Source organism: Callithrix jacchus, chromosome 14, assembly GCF_049354715.1.
Source record: "Callithrix jacchus isolate 240 chromosome 14, calJac240_pri, whole genome shotgun sequence".
Lineage (NCBI taxonomy): Eukaryota > Metazoa > Chordata > Mammalia > Primates > Cebidae > Callithrix > Callithrix jacchus.
The window spans coordinates 38892649-38909923 of NC_133515.1; the positions used below are offsets into that span (position 1 = coordinate 38892649).

The following is a 17275-nucleotide window of genomic DNA, read 5'->3' on the forward strand; positions in this document are numbered from 1 at the left end:
TTTTCTATTAAGTTCCACTGTACCTGGTTAAAAGATATACGTCTTAAAGAAATTTGATGCTTTCTTGAACCACATTTAACGTACAGAACCCTGTGAAATCACTGCTCTCACTCCAGTTGAGGCCCAGGTAGCTACTGGTCCTCAGTCCCACAGCAGGTCAGGGGCAGGAAAGAGGCCAGCCCAGGCCTCCTTTCCCTTCTTGTACTGACTCCATGCCTTACATGGAAAGCAGCCCCTTTTTTTAGAGTTGCCCTCTGGATCATGTCAGAGCCCTTGGAGAAAACATCTTGCACCTGGAGTTGACAGACTCACAAACAGAGAAGCATAAATTAGTATGAGATGCATTGATGGAGGTCTGCACAGGAACTATAGGAGGAGAAACAGGAGCACACAGGCCTAGGTGGTGACTGGTGGCAGAGGGGGTAGCACAGGCGTCCTGGAGCAGGTGATACCTGTCCTGAGTCTTAAATGATAAGTAAAAAGTAGAAAAGGCAGCTGGGAGAATTAAAGAAAAGGAAATTTATATTTCTCTTTTCTAGCTTTATTGAGGTATAACTGACAAAATTATATATGTTTAGGTATAAAACATGATTTGATATACATACACATTGTGAGATGATTACCACAATCAAATTGGTTAACATCTCCATCACCACTCATAGTTATCTTTGTGCATGTATATGGTAAGAACACTTAAGAGCTCTCTAAGAAAATTTCAAGCATGCAATACAGTATTATTAACTATAGTTACCATGCTGTACATTAGATCCCTGGAACCTTTTCATCTTTGACCAACATCTCCCTATCTTCCACACCCAACCTCTGATAAACACTGTTCTACCCTCTGTTTCTGTGAGTTCAGCTTTTCTAGATTCTACATATAAGTGAGAGCATGCAGTAGTTCTGGCTTATTTCACTTAGCGTCATGCCCTCCGTGTTATCACAAATGGCAGAATTTCTCCTCCATGTTGTCACAAATGGCAGAATTTCTCCTCCATGTTGTCACAAATGGCAGAATTTCCTTCTTTTTTATGATTGAATAATATTCCATTGTATATATCTAGATATGTCCCATTTTCTTTATTCCTTCATCCATCAGTGGACATGCAGGTTGTTTCTGTTTTGGCTGTTGTTAATAATGCTGCAGTGAACATGGACATGCAGATATCTTTTCAAGATACTGATTTGGCTTCCTTTGAATATACACCCAGAGATGAGATTGTTGGATCATATAGTAGTTCTATTTTTTATGTTTTGAGGAACCTCTGTATTATTTTCTATAATGGCTGTGCCAATTTACATTCTCACCAACAGTACACAAATATTCCCTTTTCTTCACGTTCTCACCAATACTTGTTATCTTTTGGGGTTTTTATAGCCATTCTAACAGGCATGAGGTGATATCTCACTATGGTTTTACTTTTAATTTGCATTTCCCTGATGATTAGTGATGGTGAGCACTTTTTCATGTACCCATTGGCCATTTGTATGTTATATCAGTCTATTCTCACAATGCTAACAAAGACATATCCAAGACTGGGTAATTTATAAAGAAAAAGAGGCTTAATGGACTCACAGTTCCACATGGTTGGGGAAGGCTCACAATCATGGCAGAAGGTGAAGGAGGAGCAAAGACATGTTTTACATGGAGGCAGTCAAGGGAGCATGTGCAAGGGAACTGCTCTTTATAAAACCATCAGATCTCATGAGATTTTTTCACTATCATGAGAATAGCATAGGAAAAACCCACCCCTATGATTCAGCATGATTCAATTACCTCCCACCAGGTCCCTCCCATGACACATGGGGATTATGGGAGCTACAATTCAAGATGAGATTTGGGTGGTGACAGAGCCAAACCATATTATATGTCTTCTTTAGAAAAACATCTATTCAAATCCTTGGCCCTTTTGTTTTTTCTTTTGAGATGGAGTCCTGCTGTGTTGTCCAAACTGGAGTACAGTGGCGCGATCTTAGCTCACTACAATCTCTGCCTCCTAGGTTCAAACGATTCTTCTGCCTCAGCCTCCTGAGTAGCTGGGATTACAGGCACGTGCCATCACACCCAGCTAATTTTTGTATTTTTAGTAGAGACAGGGTTTCACCATTTTGGCTGGTCCCGAACTCCTGACCTCGTGATCCGCCCACCTCAGCCTCCCAAAGTGCTGGGATTACAGGCATGAGCCACTGCACCTGGCCCCATGGCCCTTTTTTAAAGGGTCTCACTGTGTGCCCAGGCTGGACTTGAACCCCTGGACTCGAGCTATCCTCTTGCCTCAGCCTCCTGCAGCACTGGGACAACAGGAACATGCCACTGCACCTGGCTTTCTTTGCCCATTTGAAAATAGGATTATTTAGGGTTTTCTTTGCTATTGAGTTATATGAGTTCCTTATATATTTTGAGTATTAACCCCTTATCAGATATATGGCTTGCAAATCTTTTCTCCCATTCTACGGGTTGCCTTTTCATTTTGTTGATTGTTTCCTTTGCCATGCAGAAGCCTTTTCATATGATGCTGTTCCACTCATTTATTTTTGCTTGTGTTACCTACACTTTTGGTGCCATATAAAAAAAAATTACTTGCCAAAACCAATGTAAAGGAGGTTTTCCCCTGTTTTCCTTTAGCACTTTTATGTTTTGAGGTCTTACATTTAAGCCTTTAATCCATTTCAAGTTAACTTTTTGTCAGTGGTATAAGATGGAGTCAGTTCTATTCTTCTGCATGTGGATATCTAGTCTTCTCAACACCATTTATTGAAGAGACTAATCTTTTCACTTTGTGTATTCTTACCACCCTTGTCAGATATTAGTTGACCGTGTATGTGGCATTTGTTTCTGTGCTTTCTATTATATTCCCTTGGTCTATGTGCCTGTCTTTATGCCAGTACCATATTGTTTAGATTACTATAGCTTTGTAATATAGTTTGAAATCAGGAATTACATCTTCTCAATTAATCCTCATACCAGCAGTAAAAGGGAGCTATTATCATCCCCATCTTCAGATTGGGAAACTAAGGTTCAAAGAGATATAGCATGATGCAGATGATAATCGGTGAAAGTGGGAAATAAAAACAGTCTGTTGACTCCAAAGACTGTGCTTGCCCTTTCACTACATTTCTTTCCTTTGTAAGATGTCACTGGTCAGTCACCATGTTGGACTCAGGCTGATAATTATGTCCTTTAAAGTAGCCAAATTGTCTTATGTTGAAAGGGATGGAGAAATCATAGCCACAGCAGTTGGTTCATTTATTTTATCTCTCGTTCCTTACCACACCTTCCCCCAATGTGAATATATTAATAATTTAGGAAGTCAGTATTTAGCAGCCAATCAATTTTGATTCAAGCAGAACACATATGATGAATAGAATCCTCAAGCTGTGGTGAGAGTCAGTAGGAGCCAGGGTTTCTAGCCTGGGGTAGTTGAGAGGGGGATGTGTTTTCTGGCTGTGAGAACCTCTTGAGAGGCCATTAGGAGAAAGAGAATTAGAAGCAGCTTTAGAAATATGGTTGCACTTCCACTTTTCTAGGCTGTTAATAAGAACTGGAGCCAAGATTTAGGAGAAACAAGGTCAGCCAAGCCCAACCGGAATGTGTAGACCCTGGAATTTCAGTATTCTCATCGAGAGTGAAAGATTGTTGTAGGGTGGCCAATTGTCTCAATCTGCCCAGGACTGAGATGCGTCCCAGAATGAGGGAGGAACGACTTTCAGTGCTAAAATGAGGGCAGTCCTAGGAAAACTGCATGGTTGTTCATGCCAAATTGCTATGAGTTGTTAAGTGAGAGATAAATAGATATTAGATACTTTGCATGGTGCATGGTGCATGGTAGGCACTTAACATCTAGTTGGTTCACTTTATACACATTAACCCAATTTAAGAGCTCAGCGTCAAATCTTTTTCCTCTACAAGTGGGCATTTGTTTGGTTTGGCTGCCCTCATTGGTACTGAGAAGCTTATAAGATCCTTCTGATGGGAGGAGTGTGAAAAATATTCAAGCCTTTATCTACTTGCCAGATATTAAGCAACCCTGGGTTCACCAAAAGATCAGAGTTACCCCAAGGTGAGAAGTAAAGGAGAGAAAGGCTTTCTATTAAGACACTAGAACCTCACAAGGTTCCGAGGCCTTAGGACCAAAGACATATTTCATGTTATCTGTATTTCTGATAAGGAAGGAGCAAGGGTTAGAATAGAAAATAAGTTTCTCTCTAAAACATCTCCTGCACTAAGGAGTTCCTGAGGCAAGCTACATTTCAAACATAGGAGCAAAGACAATTGGCTTATTTTTATTTTCTTATTTTTTTGAGACAAAGTCTTGCTCCATCTCCCAGGCTGGAGTGCAGTGGCATGATCTTGGCTCACTACAACCTTCACTTCTGGGTTCAAGTGATACTCCTGCCTCAGCCTCCCAAGTAGCTGGGATTATAGACACCCGCCACCACACCCAGCTAATTTTTTTTATTTTTAGTAGGGACAGGGTTTCACCATGTTGGCCAGGCTGGTTTCAAACTCCTGACCTCAAGTGATCCACCTGCCTTGGCCTCCCAAAGTGCTAGTATTACAGACGTGAGCTACTGTGCCTGGCTTTCAATTGGCTTTCTCTTTTAGGGTTTGAAACTTTAAAATAGGCGTGGCTTCCTCACTTTTGTCTACTTAATTTGGATCTTGAAGAGAGTGGTGAAGAGGGGAGAAGTGAGAAAAGAGGAAAGGAGGAAGAAAAGGAGAAAGGATAATGCTCATTCTAGACCTTTTATGCTCCCCCACAACCTCAGGGCTGGGGGAGGAAGACAAATTAAAATTACCCCCAAGGAAGCCTGTATTTATCCCTCTCTGTTCTTACCCTTTAACACCTTAAAACCAAGATCTCCCCAAATTATCAGCCTATACTGCATTCCCTCCCTAGCCATCAGGGCTGTTCTCCTAAAAAACAAAAACAAAACAGAAGCAAAAAGCCCTATCAGGAGTGGATCTTGGGTTAGTGACCTTAAGACTTTAAGGGGAAATGGATTGAGAGCCTGAATTTGCAAGTGAACCAATGAAAATCCCAATACAAAGTTTTTATAACCTTATTCCATAACAGTTAATTAAAATAGACTCCAGCCTCCTCGCCACATTCTAAAGGAGGCCCACGCCTTTGCTTAAATGTCTGAATTTCCAGAGGCTTCTAGTCTCAGTGTTGCTCTGGTTCCAGGTCCCTGTCTGGTGGACTCGGTCTCACTGTGCTTCACCTTCAGTATCTGTTCTCTGCTTTCACCTCCAGGACAGCCCAGGCATGGAATTCTGCCCTTCTGTGGTTTCCTCAAAATTGGTCATTTAAGGCATATATGTGAGCAGCAGGCTTTGTTGAAGGTTCAGAACCATGGAGGGGGTTTAGTTTGCAGAGAGTCTCAATTTTTTTTTTTTTTTTTTGAGAAGGAGTCTCCCTCTGTTGCCCAGGCGGGAGTGCAGTGGTGTGATCTGTGCTCACTGCAACCTCCACTCCCAGGTTCAAGTGATTCTCCTACCTCAGTCTCCCAAGTAGCTGGGACTACAGGCTCCCATCACCACCCCCAGCTAATTTTTGTATTTTTAGTAGGGGTGGAGTTTCACCATGTTGGCGAGGCTGGTCTTGGACTCCTGACCTCAAATGATCCACCCACCTTGGCTTCCAAACTGCTGGAATTACAGGCATGAGCCACCACACCCAGCCAAGATATTCCATTTTTAAAATGCAATATTAGAAAATTTAAAAAATAAAATTAAAATGAGATATTAGATATCTCTGTTCTTAAAAATCCTCTGGCCACTGAAGATTTCCCTTTGGGCACCTTCCTCTGCAGTTTCAGCTTCCTACCATATTTTTGGCAACTCCCATTCCCCCATCCCTGCCCTCCTGAGTCTGCTCACATCTCCTCACGTCTCAGTTTCTGAGCCCCTCTCAACACCCCCTCTCCAACACACTTGCACTCACTCCACTCACTTTGCCTATCCCATGATTTACCTCGTTCTCACCCACCTTAGCTCAGGGCCCATTTTCACACAACTAGACACATAATGTGTTGAAATAAACACAGAGACCATCTCTCAGTCTAGCCCTTTTGCAGTATAAAAGAACTGAAAGAAGGTGAGGCATGGTGGCTCACTCCTGTAATCCCAGCACTTTGGGAGGCCAAGGTGGGCAGATCACTTGAGGCCAGGAGTTTGAGACTAGCCTGGCCAACATGGCAAAACCCAGTTTCTATTAAAAATACAAAAAGTAGCCAGGTGTGGTGGTGCACACCTGTAATCCCAGCTACTCAGGAGGCTGAGGCAGGAGAATCACTTGAACCCCAGAGGTGGAGGTTGCAGTGAGCTGAAATCGTGCCACAGCACTCCAGCTGGGCAACAGAGCAACACTCTGTCTCAAAAAAAAAAAAAAAACAAAACAAAACTGAAAGAGGACTTGAAATTTTCTTCTCTCCTTTCACCCTGCCTACTGGCCTCTGTCAGATGAAAGAAACAGGATCAAGATTCAACTTTCTACTGATGTAATTAGGCTCCATCTCCCTCTTGGCTTGGAAGAAAAAATGACAACTTCTTCATTATACTGCATTTATATCTACTAAAACAGAATAATAAGGACAACATGTAAATTGAAAACTCTTGGTGACATTTTTAAATCTTAAATCATGAGTAATAATTGCCTTTTGTCCTTTGGGCTCTCCAGAAACATCTGACTCTCCTCCCCTGGAGCTCCAATGAGATAGATATCATTGTTCTCTTTTTGCTGTTGGGTCTTATAAATGCTCGAGGTCTTTCTGATTTCACACTGAGGCTGTTGCCCTTCCCAGGCCCGGGGGTACAGAGTGGCGGGGAACTTAGAGGGGAAAGACTGAGGGATCTCTTATCTGAATTCCGCAGCTAGCCTTGACTGAGTCTCCCCCAACCCCCAACACACTTAGACCTTCTCCAGCCTTGTCTGCATCCACAAGCACTTTCAGGGGACCGGCCATGTATGTGCCAGACTGTGCCAGCCCCTCTTACCCAGCTGAGCTTCCCCCCTTATCCAAGGCCACAGCGTATTTCCTTGACCTCTCTTTTTTTGGGCCTGCCCTGCCTTTGTTTACTCCCCCATTTTACTTTTCACACAAGTAGACTTAATCTAAGTATTCTTCTGACAGTGACTCAACATTCTTTCATTACTTTTACACTTATGGTTTTCAAGAAGGTACTCAGAAGAAAATCTCTATACTCTAGAAATTTATACAAAGGGGACTCATGATTAAGAAGGTAATTTTATCACATGCCAGAAACCTATTTGAGTTGGCTTGGGGAAGGAGAGAGAGCATGGGGAGAGATTGTTTATATTACTAGACCAAAGGGGTATCTCACAGTCCCAAAGCAAAACGAAGAGCCCAGCTCAAGGGTAGATGCAGCACACTCTCAGTCCCCTCCCTGGGTGTGCACAGCCCTTTCCCACAGCTTCGCCTCTAGGTTGCTTCCTCTCTTGGCAGCCCAGCCCTTTCTGTCTCTTCCATTTACCAGCTCTGACTCCCAGAAACCATCAGGAAAGGCCCAACTAACTCAGAGACCCAATTCAAAATTCACAGGCTTGGGTCAGGTATCTAATGAACCATTCTTGTTCGAACTCATTGTGGCCAGAGTACGGGTCACATGTTACACAAACACGGCTGCCTAAGGTCATCCTTATGGGAGTGGAGGACATGGGCTGGGCAGACATGCCGAAGCCACCCACCCCAGGAGGGATTTCTGTGAACACAGCAAGTCAGCAGATTATCTCCTCTTCCTCTCCTGGAGGACATACTTGGAGTTCGTATACAGCCTTCTAAAAAAAAGAACATTATTGTCCATGAAACTAGGACTCAGGGCCTCCAAGTTGGCACACAGTTGGCAAGAATGGCTTTGGCTCCCTTAGGTTCTCTCTCCCACTCCCCAATACTCAGTGGCCTTGAGTTGCCTGAATCCCCCCATCTCTGCCCACTCTGCTTCATCCCCAGCTTCATTTCCTTGTTTTTGGCCCCTCTCTTGCTGAGGCCAGTCTCAGCGAATACATTCCTGAGTGTCAGGCAGTCAAATCCATTCACCCAGCAAATATGCATTGAGTGTGCATGCTGCGTGAACCCATGTCAGGGGCCAGCAGTGCAATGTGAACAAGCTTCACAAAGCTTATCATCCAGCCAGCCATCAATGAGAGAGGGAATGTCTGAAAGGACTTTCCCAGAGCTGAGGACCCCAGGATCGTGTCCTGATGTTGACTTCCAGATGGCCATAATGGCTCCTGATCTTTACTAAGAGTCGAAGTCCACACTGCTTGCTAGTTTGCAGGCCACTAGATCATTTTGTGCTAAGTCAGTCCCACCCAGTAAAAGCATGATTCTATGTGTGGCTTTAATGTGCCTCCTTAAGTGGTCCCTGCCGAGGATATATTTCTCCCAGCAACTGCTGTTAGATTCCATTCTTATAGTTGGGCTGGTGCTATGTGACTCTTGCTGTTGAGGGGCTATTACCTGTGGCATTTCTCATTATGTGGATTAACTTCTGACGTGCTGTACGCATCTGGGATCTGCAGGGCATTAGAGAAACCCTGACCCAGTAGCCCAGCATGTGGTGAGCTAAACCTGTGGGCAGGAAGGAGGGGAGTGGCAGAGACAGGGTAGGGGCCTGGGATGGAGGGGCGGGGGTAGCATGGGAGGAGCATAGAGTCTGGAAGCTGAGAAGGATTCGGCCCTTGGAATGTTTAGAGGGAATGGGCTGGTGACTGGTAGTAACAGAGGAGGCGTCTCACCTGCTGGTATCAGCAATAATAGCAATATTACCTATTGAGCGATTGGTGTACATGAGTGCTGTTCCAGCCAGTCACATTACATATATTATCTTATTGAATCCCCGCCACAGTCCAGTGAGGTGGGCATGATTATTTCCACTTCATAGATGAGGAAACTAAGGCTTAATGGGAGTTTGATGCCTTGCCAGGCAGAGTTCAGAGTTGAGCCAAGGTCTGGGCTGTTAAAGCACCACATGAATAAAGAAGATCTCTTTTGGCATCCTTGGCCATCTTTTTTGGGGTATTGAGGCCACCCGCAAGGCCTGACTTGGTGTGGCCTGCTGCGGCCACTCAGAAGGAACTGGATCAACCTCAGCCACAGTGCAGTGCAAGCTGCAGAACCTGGGATCCTCAGGCAGGGCCTAGCATCCTCTGCTTCTGTTTTCTCAGCTTTAAAATGGGCATACTTGTGGCCAAGTGTGGTGGCTCACACCTGTAATCCCAACACTATGGGAGGCTTAGGCGGGAGGATTGTTTGAGCACAGGAGTTCGAAACCAGCCTTATGAAATATAGCGAGACCCTGTCTCTAAAAATAAAAAAATATGCCAGGCATGGTGGCTCATGCCTGACATCCCAGCACTTTGGGAGACCAAGGTGGGTGGATCACTAGGTCAGGAATTCAAGACCAGGCTGGCCAAGATGGTAAAACCCCATCTCTACTAAAAATACAAAAATTAGCCAAGCGTGGTAGTGGTGGGTACCTGTAATCCCAGCTACTCAGGAGTCTGAGGCAGGGAATTGCTTGAACCCAGGAGGTGGAGGTTGCAGTGAGCCGAGATCATGCCACTGCACTCCAGTCTGGGCATAGGAGCAGGACTCCATCTCAAAAATTTTTTAAAAATTTAAAAAATAAAATAAAATAAAATGGGCATAGTTGATCTTAGAGCCTCAGTCTGAAAATGTCACCAGTGGAGCCAGCCACAGTGCGGCAATGTAGGGGGAGGATGTCAGATGTCCTCTTGCCCCCAGGCTCTGCTAACCTGTGTTGGGGCCTAGGGAGCTTTCTGTGGGGTAACCTGGGTCTTGGTTTTCTCATCCGTGAAATTAAGGGTTTGGACTTGACTATCACTAAGCTCCCTCCCAGCTCTAAGACTTAGTGAATTCATGGTTTGTAACTCCCTGGAGCAGCCACCACTCAGTGACCTCTAATCAACCTTGGCACATTCTAAGTACTCAGTAAGCACTTGTCGAACCAAACCCAGGAGATTAGAAGTTTCTCAGAACAAAATAATTCCCTAGTGGAGTTCACCACACACCCTGAAGTGACCAGCTCCCACTGTCTGTGGGCTCTCAGAAAACACCTGTCGAGTGGTAACAGTTGGCACTTTGCCTTAGAGGTGGAGGAACAGGAAGAGGATCAGGAGTTTGGGTTTAAAGCTGGGGAGGAGTGAAGCCAGCTACATGGCATTATTGAAGCACTGCTTGGTCAATGTGAGACCCCATGGCAAACACTCCCCTCCAGCAACCCCACTCCGCCCTTCTCCTGGTCTCTGTATGGTGGAAGCATACAGACAATTTAGCAGGGGGTGGGGCCAGGCAGCCCCGGCAAAGAGGGAGAAGCTCTGCCCTGCAGCTGTGGAAGGAGCCTGCTAGAACCTACAGCTTGAAAGCTCATGAAATGAAGTTCCTCCATCCAACTCATAAGGGGCATGCAGGGCTGTGTGGTGGAGAGGAAGGGCCCTGCCAGGTTTCTTTCTAGTCAGCTCACCTGCCACCAAGGCTAGTAAGGAGGCCCTAGGGAGTTTCCCGGCAAAACCTATCCCTGCCTTTGTAAAGGGGCTGTGGAGAGAAGCCTGGACTCTCCTAGAGCCTCCAGGCACATGGGAAGCAATCATGGGGAAGGGGGAAAAGGGGCAGTTTTGCCAGTCCTCTCACAGGTCCTCAGCTGCCACCACCCCTGCTGCGGTGGAGATCCGGCTTCCTGCTTGAGCCTCTGCTGCAGCCACTGAGCCTTTTTCTCTCCAGAGCACCTGAGATTTCTCTCTCACTTCTCTCTCTCTCTCTCTGGAATATTTAATTAACTCTCAGTATAGCGTTTCTCTCTCAAACAATTTTGCATGATATTTCTCACACTTATATGTACTACGTCTATATTCTCTCTACATATAGCTGCTCTCTCCACCTCCACACATTCCTTTTCTCTCTCTCTTTTTCTCCCCCAAACCCCCCTTCTTCTCTCCCTACGCTTCCCTGGTGCTTAACTGGAAACAAAAGTGAGTTTGTTGTGTGAAGAAGAGGACCTGTGGAAGGAACAGCCAGGGAGGCGGCAGCGGAAGCAGGCTGGGGCCAGAGGCAGTGCCTACAGCCGGGGACCCCAGCACTCAGCTATTCCAGGGAGCAGGTAATGCCGCAGGCAGAGCTGGTTCATATCCTGCTCTTTGCCTGTCTCCTCTCTCCAGGACCTGTCCATTTATTTGCCTTCTTGCCTGGCCTTGAAGGGGAAAGGGGATTCCAGACTTATGGAATGGCAGGCACAGGGGCCCAGGAAGTGGCATGCCCTCTTCTTCAGAGAACTGTGTGTGGTCTGCTGGGCTGGGGTTGGGGTGGCTGTGTGAGGGACATGCTAGAACCTAGAAAGGCAGGTTAGGGCTAGATTACAAGGGATGGTTTGAGCCATGTCACTCACCTCTAGGCTTAGGCAATAGAGAGACATTGAAAGTTTTTCAACTGGTGAATAACATAATCAAATCTACATTTTATTTTCTTTTTTATCCTCTAAGATGCATCAAAACTGCATTTTAAAAGAGAAGTTACTGATTTCTGATCCCAGGGAGAATTGGTGTGGCCCCTCAGAATCAAGCAGTCACAGTTTTCTCTATTTGAAGAAAAAATAAGATTATTTTCTCAATTGTTGGTTTTTCTTCTATAAAATTTATTTAAATACTTGGTGACTGCTAGCAAGTGCCAGCAATCAGTAAGACAATGGAAAGGATGTAGGTTAAAAGCAATAGGCTGGGCCCAGTGTCTCATACCTTTAATCCTGGCAATTTAGGAGGCCAAGACCAGTGGATTTCTTGAGCTTAGGAGTTTGAGACCAGCCTGGGCAACATGGTAAAACCCCGACTTTACAGAAAATACAAAAATTAGCCAGGCATGGGGGCATGAGCTAGTATTCTCAGCTACTCCAGAGGCTGAAGTGGGAGGATCACTTGGACCCAGGTGGTGGAGTTTGCAGCAGGCTAGTAACATGCCACTGCACTTCAGCCTAAACAAAAGAGTGAGACTCTATCTAAAAAAAAAAAAAAGTAATAAAAAAATTTAGAAATTAGAAATTCATGTAAATAAATGAATTCATTTAATCTGAGCTCTGTACAGATAAATTAATAATGTGTTCTGCTAGTAAAATGATTTCTAACTCGTGTACAATATTTTATGGTGCTATTCAAAGAGCACATGACTCCCAGGAGCCCATCACATGAACATGTTTGAAATGTTTTAAAAGCAAACTCTACTGCTGCATAAGAAATGGGGTTAATTGGGACAACCAAAGGCAATGGCATCAGTAGGTGGCTATTGCAGTGATAGAAGCAGGTGATGAGAGCCAGAACCAAGATGGGTGGGAAAAAAAGGAGCGAGCTAAAAAATGTTTAGGAGGCAAATGGAAGATATTAGTGTCCAGTTGGTCATAGATGGTGAGAAAGAAGGAGCTTCAGGAATGAGTTCAGCATTGTCTAGATGGGTAGGTAGCTAGAGGTGCTATTAATCAAAGGAGAGCAGGGCTGGGTTGGTAGAAGAAGGGATCCGGAGCTGTTTTGAATATGTTGAGGGTGACTTGAGAAGGCTGCTGAGCTCCCAGAAGGAGCAGTCCAGTTGTTGGTTGGGATGTTCAATACACATGGGTGTATTGCCTGGACACAAGGGTGACCTCATTTAAAGGATGACACCACAAAGAACATGAGCTAGTCCAGAAAGAGTGAGGAAAGAGAGGAGAGAACAAGATGAAGCAGGAATCATGGGGAAGATGAAGATTTAAGTGTTAGCGAGGCAAGAGGAATTAGGGAAGGATATTGAGAGAGAATCTTCAAAGAGGGAGAAAATATCAATAAGCTGCCATGTTATAAGAGCCACAAGTCACATTTCAGTTCAGAGGGAGCAACCATCAGCTCCGAAGTTCCAGAGAGATAAGCCAGACTATAGCTTTTCAGTACTTTTGATTTGATTGATTTTATTAGCTTATTAGTTTGACAATAAGATAACAAGAGGAATCTGAGGGCAGGAATTGTTAATTTGGGTGCATGGCAATAAATGAGATTAACAGGGCAGTAGTAAGAAGTATAGGGGACTGTGACAAACTAAAAAGCATGTTTACCTAAGAAGGCACCATCATCAACTCTCTTTGATTGTTGCCAAGCAGGAACATGGGCACAGTGATCAGAACATCTGAATTTTCAAGAAAAGTCAGAGATCTGGATTTTTATATGAAATCTTACAATTCTTTATCTTAGGAATATTTTCAAAAACTTTCATACTCTGCGAGGTCTGAATTGAACACATCTTTGGGCGTGGTGGCTCGTGCCTGTAATCCCAGCACTTTGGGAGACCAAGGCGGGCGGATCACAAGGTCAAGAGATCCAGACCATCCTGGACAACACGGTGAAACCCCATCTTTACTAAAAAATACAAAAATTAGCTGGGTATGGTGGTGTGCACCTGTAGTCCCAGCTACTCAGGAGACTGGCGCCTGGCAACAGAGCAAGACTCTGTCTCAAAGAAAAATAAAAACAAAAATAAAATAAACACATCTCTGAACTGCTGGTTTGAAATCACTGCCTTTGTCAATGTCCTTAGCCTGGTGGGGGCTGAGCCAGTGGCAGCAGGCCAGGAAGTGATTGGGCAACGAGGGAATGGAGACCATGAGATTACTACTTTAGGAAGGGTAGGTAAAAGAAAGGAGAAGGAAAGCAGGAGAACTAAGGAGGCAGACAGGGTCAGGGAGGGTGTCTTGGGTAGGAAGAGCTGTTTCTAGGCTGAGAAAGAAGGTGGAGAGAGGGAATCTGAAGATCCTAGTGAAGAAAGACTAGTTGATGAAATAAGGATCTGAAAGAGTCAAGGGTTGGAAGAAAGGATGTTGATGAATTTTGTGCCTGGAGGTCTTTACTTTCTTTTTTTTTTTGAGACAGAGTTTTGCTCTTGTTACCCAGGCTGGAGCGCAATGGCGCAATCTCGGCTCACCGCAACCTCCGCCTCCTGGGTTCAGACAATTCTCCTGTCTCAGCCTCCTGAGTAGCTGGGATTACAAGCACACGCCACCATGCCCAGCTAATTTTTTTTGTATTTTTAGTAGAGACGGGGTTTTACCATGTTGACCAGGACGGTCTCGAACTCTTGACCTCGTGATCCACCCAACTCGGCCTCCCAAAGTGCTGGGATTACAGGCTTGAGCCACTGCGCCCGGCCTGAGGTCTTTACTTTCTTGGTGAAGTGGGGTAGGGGATGAATCAAGAAGCTTGAAGAGAGGAGCAAAGGTTAGGGACAGCCTCGAGGGACACAGGAAGCGTGCTGACAAGGATGCATGGAAGGTTGTTACACTTGGGACCTGCTGAGGGGAAACCCTTACAGTGCAGCTCATGGGCCTGGGTGTGGGTGTTGGTGTGAGGGGTCAAGCACCTGTTACCTTCCAAGCCCTGTGTCAGGCATTTCATTCTCTTACCTGATATATTCCTCCCAGCAATCCTGCTCACTCAACTGAGTTCACTCATGAATAAGTGGCAGCCTTGAGAGTCATACCCTTTTCTAGCTGGATTGGAAGTCCATTTGATTCCACCACACCACCACTTGTGCTGCTGTCCCCACCCCAGAACCCCGAGGCCTCAGACGCAACTGCAGAGGAGATTGGGCCAGTGAATTCTTGTCTGGGCATTTCCTGGCTGGTTTGATTGGGAAGTCAAGGGGAAAGAATGGAGGCTGTGATGAAGAAAGGAGTGGAGATCCATGAAGCAATAAGTGAGGACAGACAGGAGTGATGAATTGAGGAAACAGGCTGGAGGAAGAAAAGACCTAATGAGGCCTAGGAGATAGTGAATGAGAGATTGCATCAGGGCAGGCAGTGGGGTTGGTGAGGAAGGACTGCATTCCTGAAAAATTTCAATATGAGGGGAAGGGAGGTGAGATAAGGATGACTCCAGGGTGTCTAGCCTGTGCAGTGGGGTGGGCAGGGACACCTTCAGTCACAGCATTAGTTACCACTTTGATGTCATGCCGTCTCTCTGTCCCTTGCTCACTGTGCTGGACCACACTCACCAGCATGTTTCCACCACAGGTTGTCTAGAACATGCAGAGTACTCTTCCTCCAGATCTGCAGAAGTGGCTCGTTCTCATATTCAAGTCACAGCTCTAGTGTCCCCTCCTCGGAGAGTCCTTTTGTGACCATGCTATCTACTGTAGCTCCCCTGGTCATTTTGTTTTTTATAGACAACTTATTGAAATGGTAATTTATGGATTTGTTGACTTGTTTATTATTTGTCTTTTGTCCCTAGAGCATATGCTCAAGAGAGCAAGGACACATAGGTCTTTTTCATAGCTTTATTTTCCAATACCTAGAATAATGCTTGGCACATAGTAGACATTCACTCAAGAGAGAAAGAGAAATAAATAAAGAAAAGGAAGGAAGAAAAGAAAAAGAGAAAGAACACAGGTGAGGTGTGTTTGGGAGAGGGATGCTGAGTTTTGAGGTGCCTGGAAGACACCCGGGAGGTGACTTCCAATGGGAAGTTGGAAAGCAGGCTGGGGGCTCAGGAAATGAACAGCCGCATTTCCCAGGAAGAAAGTGGGCCCACATGGTATAAGGGTGCAAGCTGTCCTTTTGCATGGCTGACTGCCTCTTCAAGACCAGTGTTGGGAGTTGGCTGGTTTGGGGCCCCGTGGGAAGAAGAAGCCCTCTGGTGGTAAGCTGAAGTTGGGTCAGAGTGCTCCTCACTTCTCTCTTCAGTTCTCTTCTTGGTTCTTGCTGCTGCCCTGGCTTTGACCATTTCGCATCATTCTTCATTACCAGCTGCAAGACCCTGGATCTGAATGCAGACTAAATCTTTTCATCTCTTTTATCTTAAAGAGTATCTCACCCACCTCTGGTTCATGGTGACAGGAGTCCAGCTTCACCCAGGAGCTGGACTTGGTTTTACTGAATTAGAAAATACTTTCCCCTTGTGCTTGGTTCCTACTCCATTTCTGTTGGCCTTGTGGCCCTCCTGCCTTGCACAGGACACTCAGCAGATCCTGCTGTCCTTCTTTTGCAGGGTCCCCAGCTGCTGAGCAGCTCCAGGACATCCTGGGGGAGGAAGATGAGGCTCCCAACCCCACCCTCTTCACAGAGATGGACACTCTGCAGCATGATGGAGACCAGATGGAGTGGAAGGAGTCAGCCAGGTGAGGCGGGGCCCCACAAGGGAGGCAGGCACTTCAGTCTTGCACAGCCTGGGCTGGCCTGACCCTCCTGGTGGGAAGCTGTACCTTGTATCTTGAGAGCTTCCTGGTCCACAAAGACCCTCCCACCTGCCTGCCTTAGTGTCCAGAATTAAGGAGCAAACAGAACCTTATGACTTTGTCTTTATCCTAAAAAAAAATTAAAGTTCAAGTGGGAAGATAGAATAGTCACCCATGAAACTCTGAGAGTAATACAAGGGCATATACCGTAGTCCCTCTGTATCCACAGACATTGGTTCCAGGAGTCCCTGTTAATGGCAAAGTCTATATATATTCAGGTCTCCCAGTAGGCCCTGTGCAACTGTCTATGTGAAAACTTGGCCCATATATGCAGGTTTTGCATCCCATAAATACTGTATTTTTTACCCCATTTGTTGAAAAATATCTGTGTATAAGTAGACCCATGCAGTTCAAAACCCATGTTGTTCAGGGGTCAGCTGCATTTTTGTTGTTGTTACTGTTGCTGTTTTGCCAGAAACAGGGTCTCATTCTGTTGCCCAGTCTTCAGTGCAGTAGGGTAATCATAGCTCACTGCACATAGGCTCGAACTCCTGGGCTCAAGCAATCCTCCCACTTCAACCTCCCAAGTAGCTTGGACTTCAGGCAAGCTACTTGGATAGGAAACTGAGGTGAAGGGGAGTAACTTTGCCCAGGTCTGTCTCTGCATGGGGGCCACCATGACACCCTGAGCCTGACAGCTGCCCCAACATACCACTGTATCCAACTAATTATTTTTATTTTTTGTAGCGATGAAGTCTCACTTTGTTACACCAAGATGTTCTTTAATATGAAGTGGTTCAAGCTAAATGCTGTAGAAGGGAAGTACCAAGCAGTCTGAGGTAGATAGTGAGGGCTTTCTGGAGGAAGGAGAAGGTGTGCCAGACACATTGAGTCTGAACAGTGGGAAAAATCCAGATAGTGAGGGCTAGTGGGCCACCAAAGGAAAGGGATCTGGCAGAGTTTGGGGCTGCAGAATTGGAGTCATGGAGGAAAGCATGGAGAGCAGAGAGTGCTCCATATATAGGGAGAGCAGAAGCTGGAGGGGAACCGCCCA

General features: G+C 45.5%; 1 protein-coding gene across 16 annotated transcripts in view; it reads left to right on the forward strand.

The window, feature by feature from the left end:
* Positions 1–17275, forward strand: part of SLC4A5 (solute carrier family 4 member 5) — a 136296-nt gene that overhangs the window by 47701 nt on the left and 71320 nt on the right. For 13 of the 16 annotated variants that reach the window (XM_078349014.1, XM_078349018.1, XM_078349015.1 and 10 more), the window contains one exon: positions 16035–16164. In XM_078349014.1, the coding sequence (XP_078205140.1) occupies positions 16035–16164 (130 nt within the window). Of the gene's footprint in view, positions 1–11011; positions 11144–16034; positions 16165–17275 lie in introns of those variants that run through there. The other 3 variants (XM_078349022.1, XM_035272191.3, XM_035272195.3) reach the window with 2 other exon arrangements.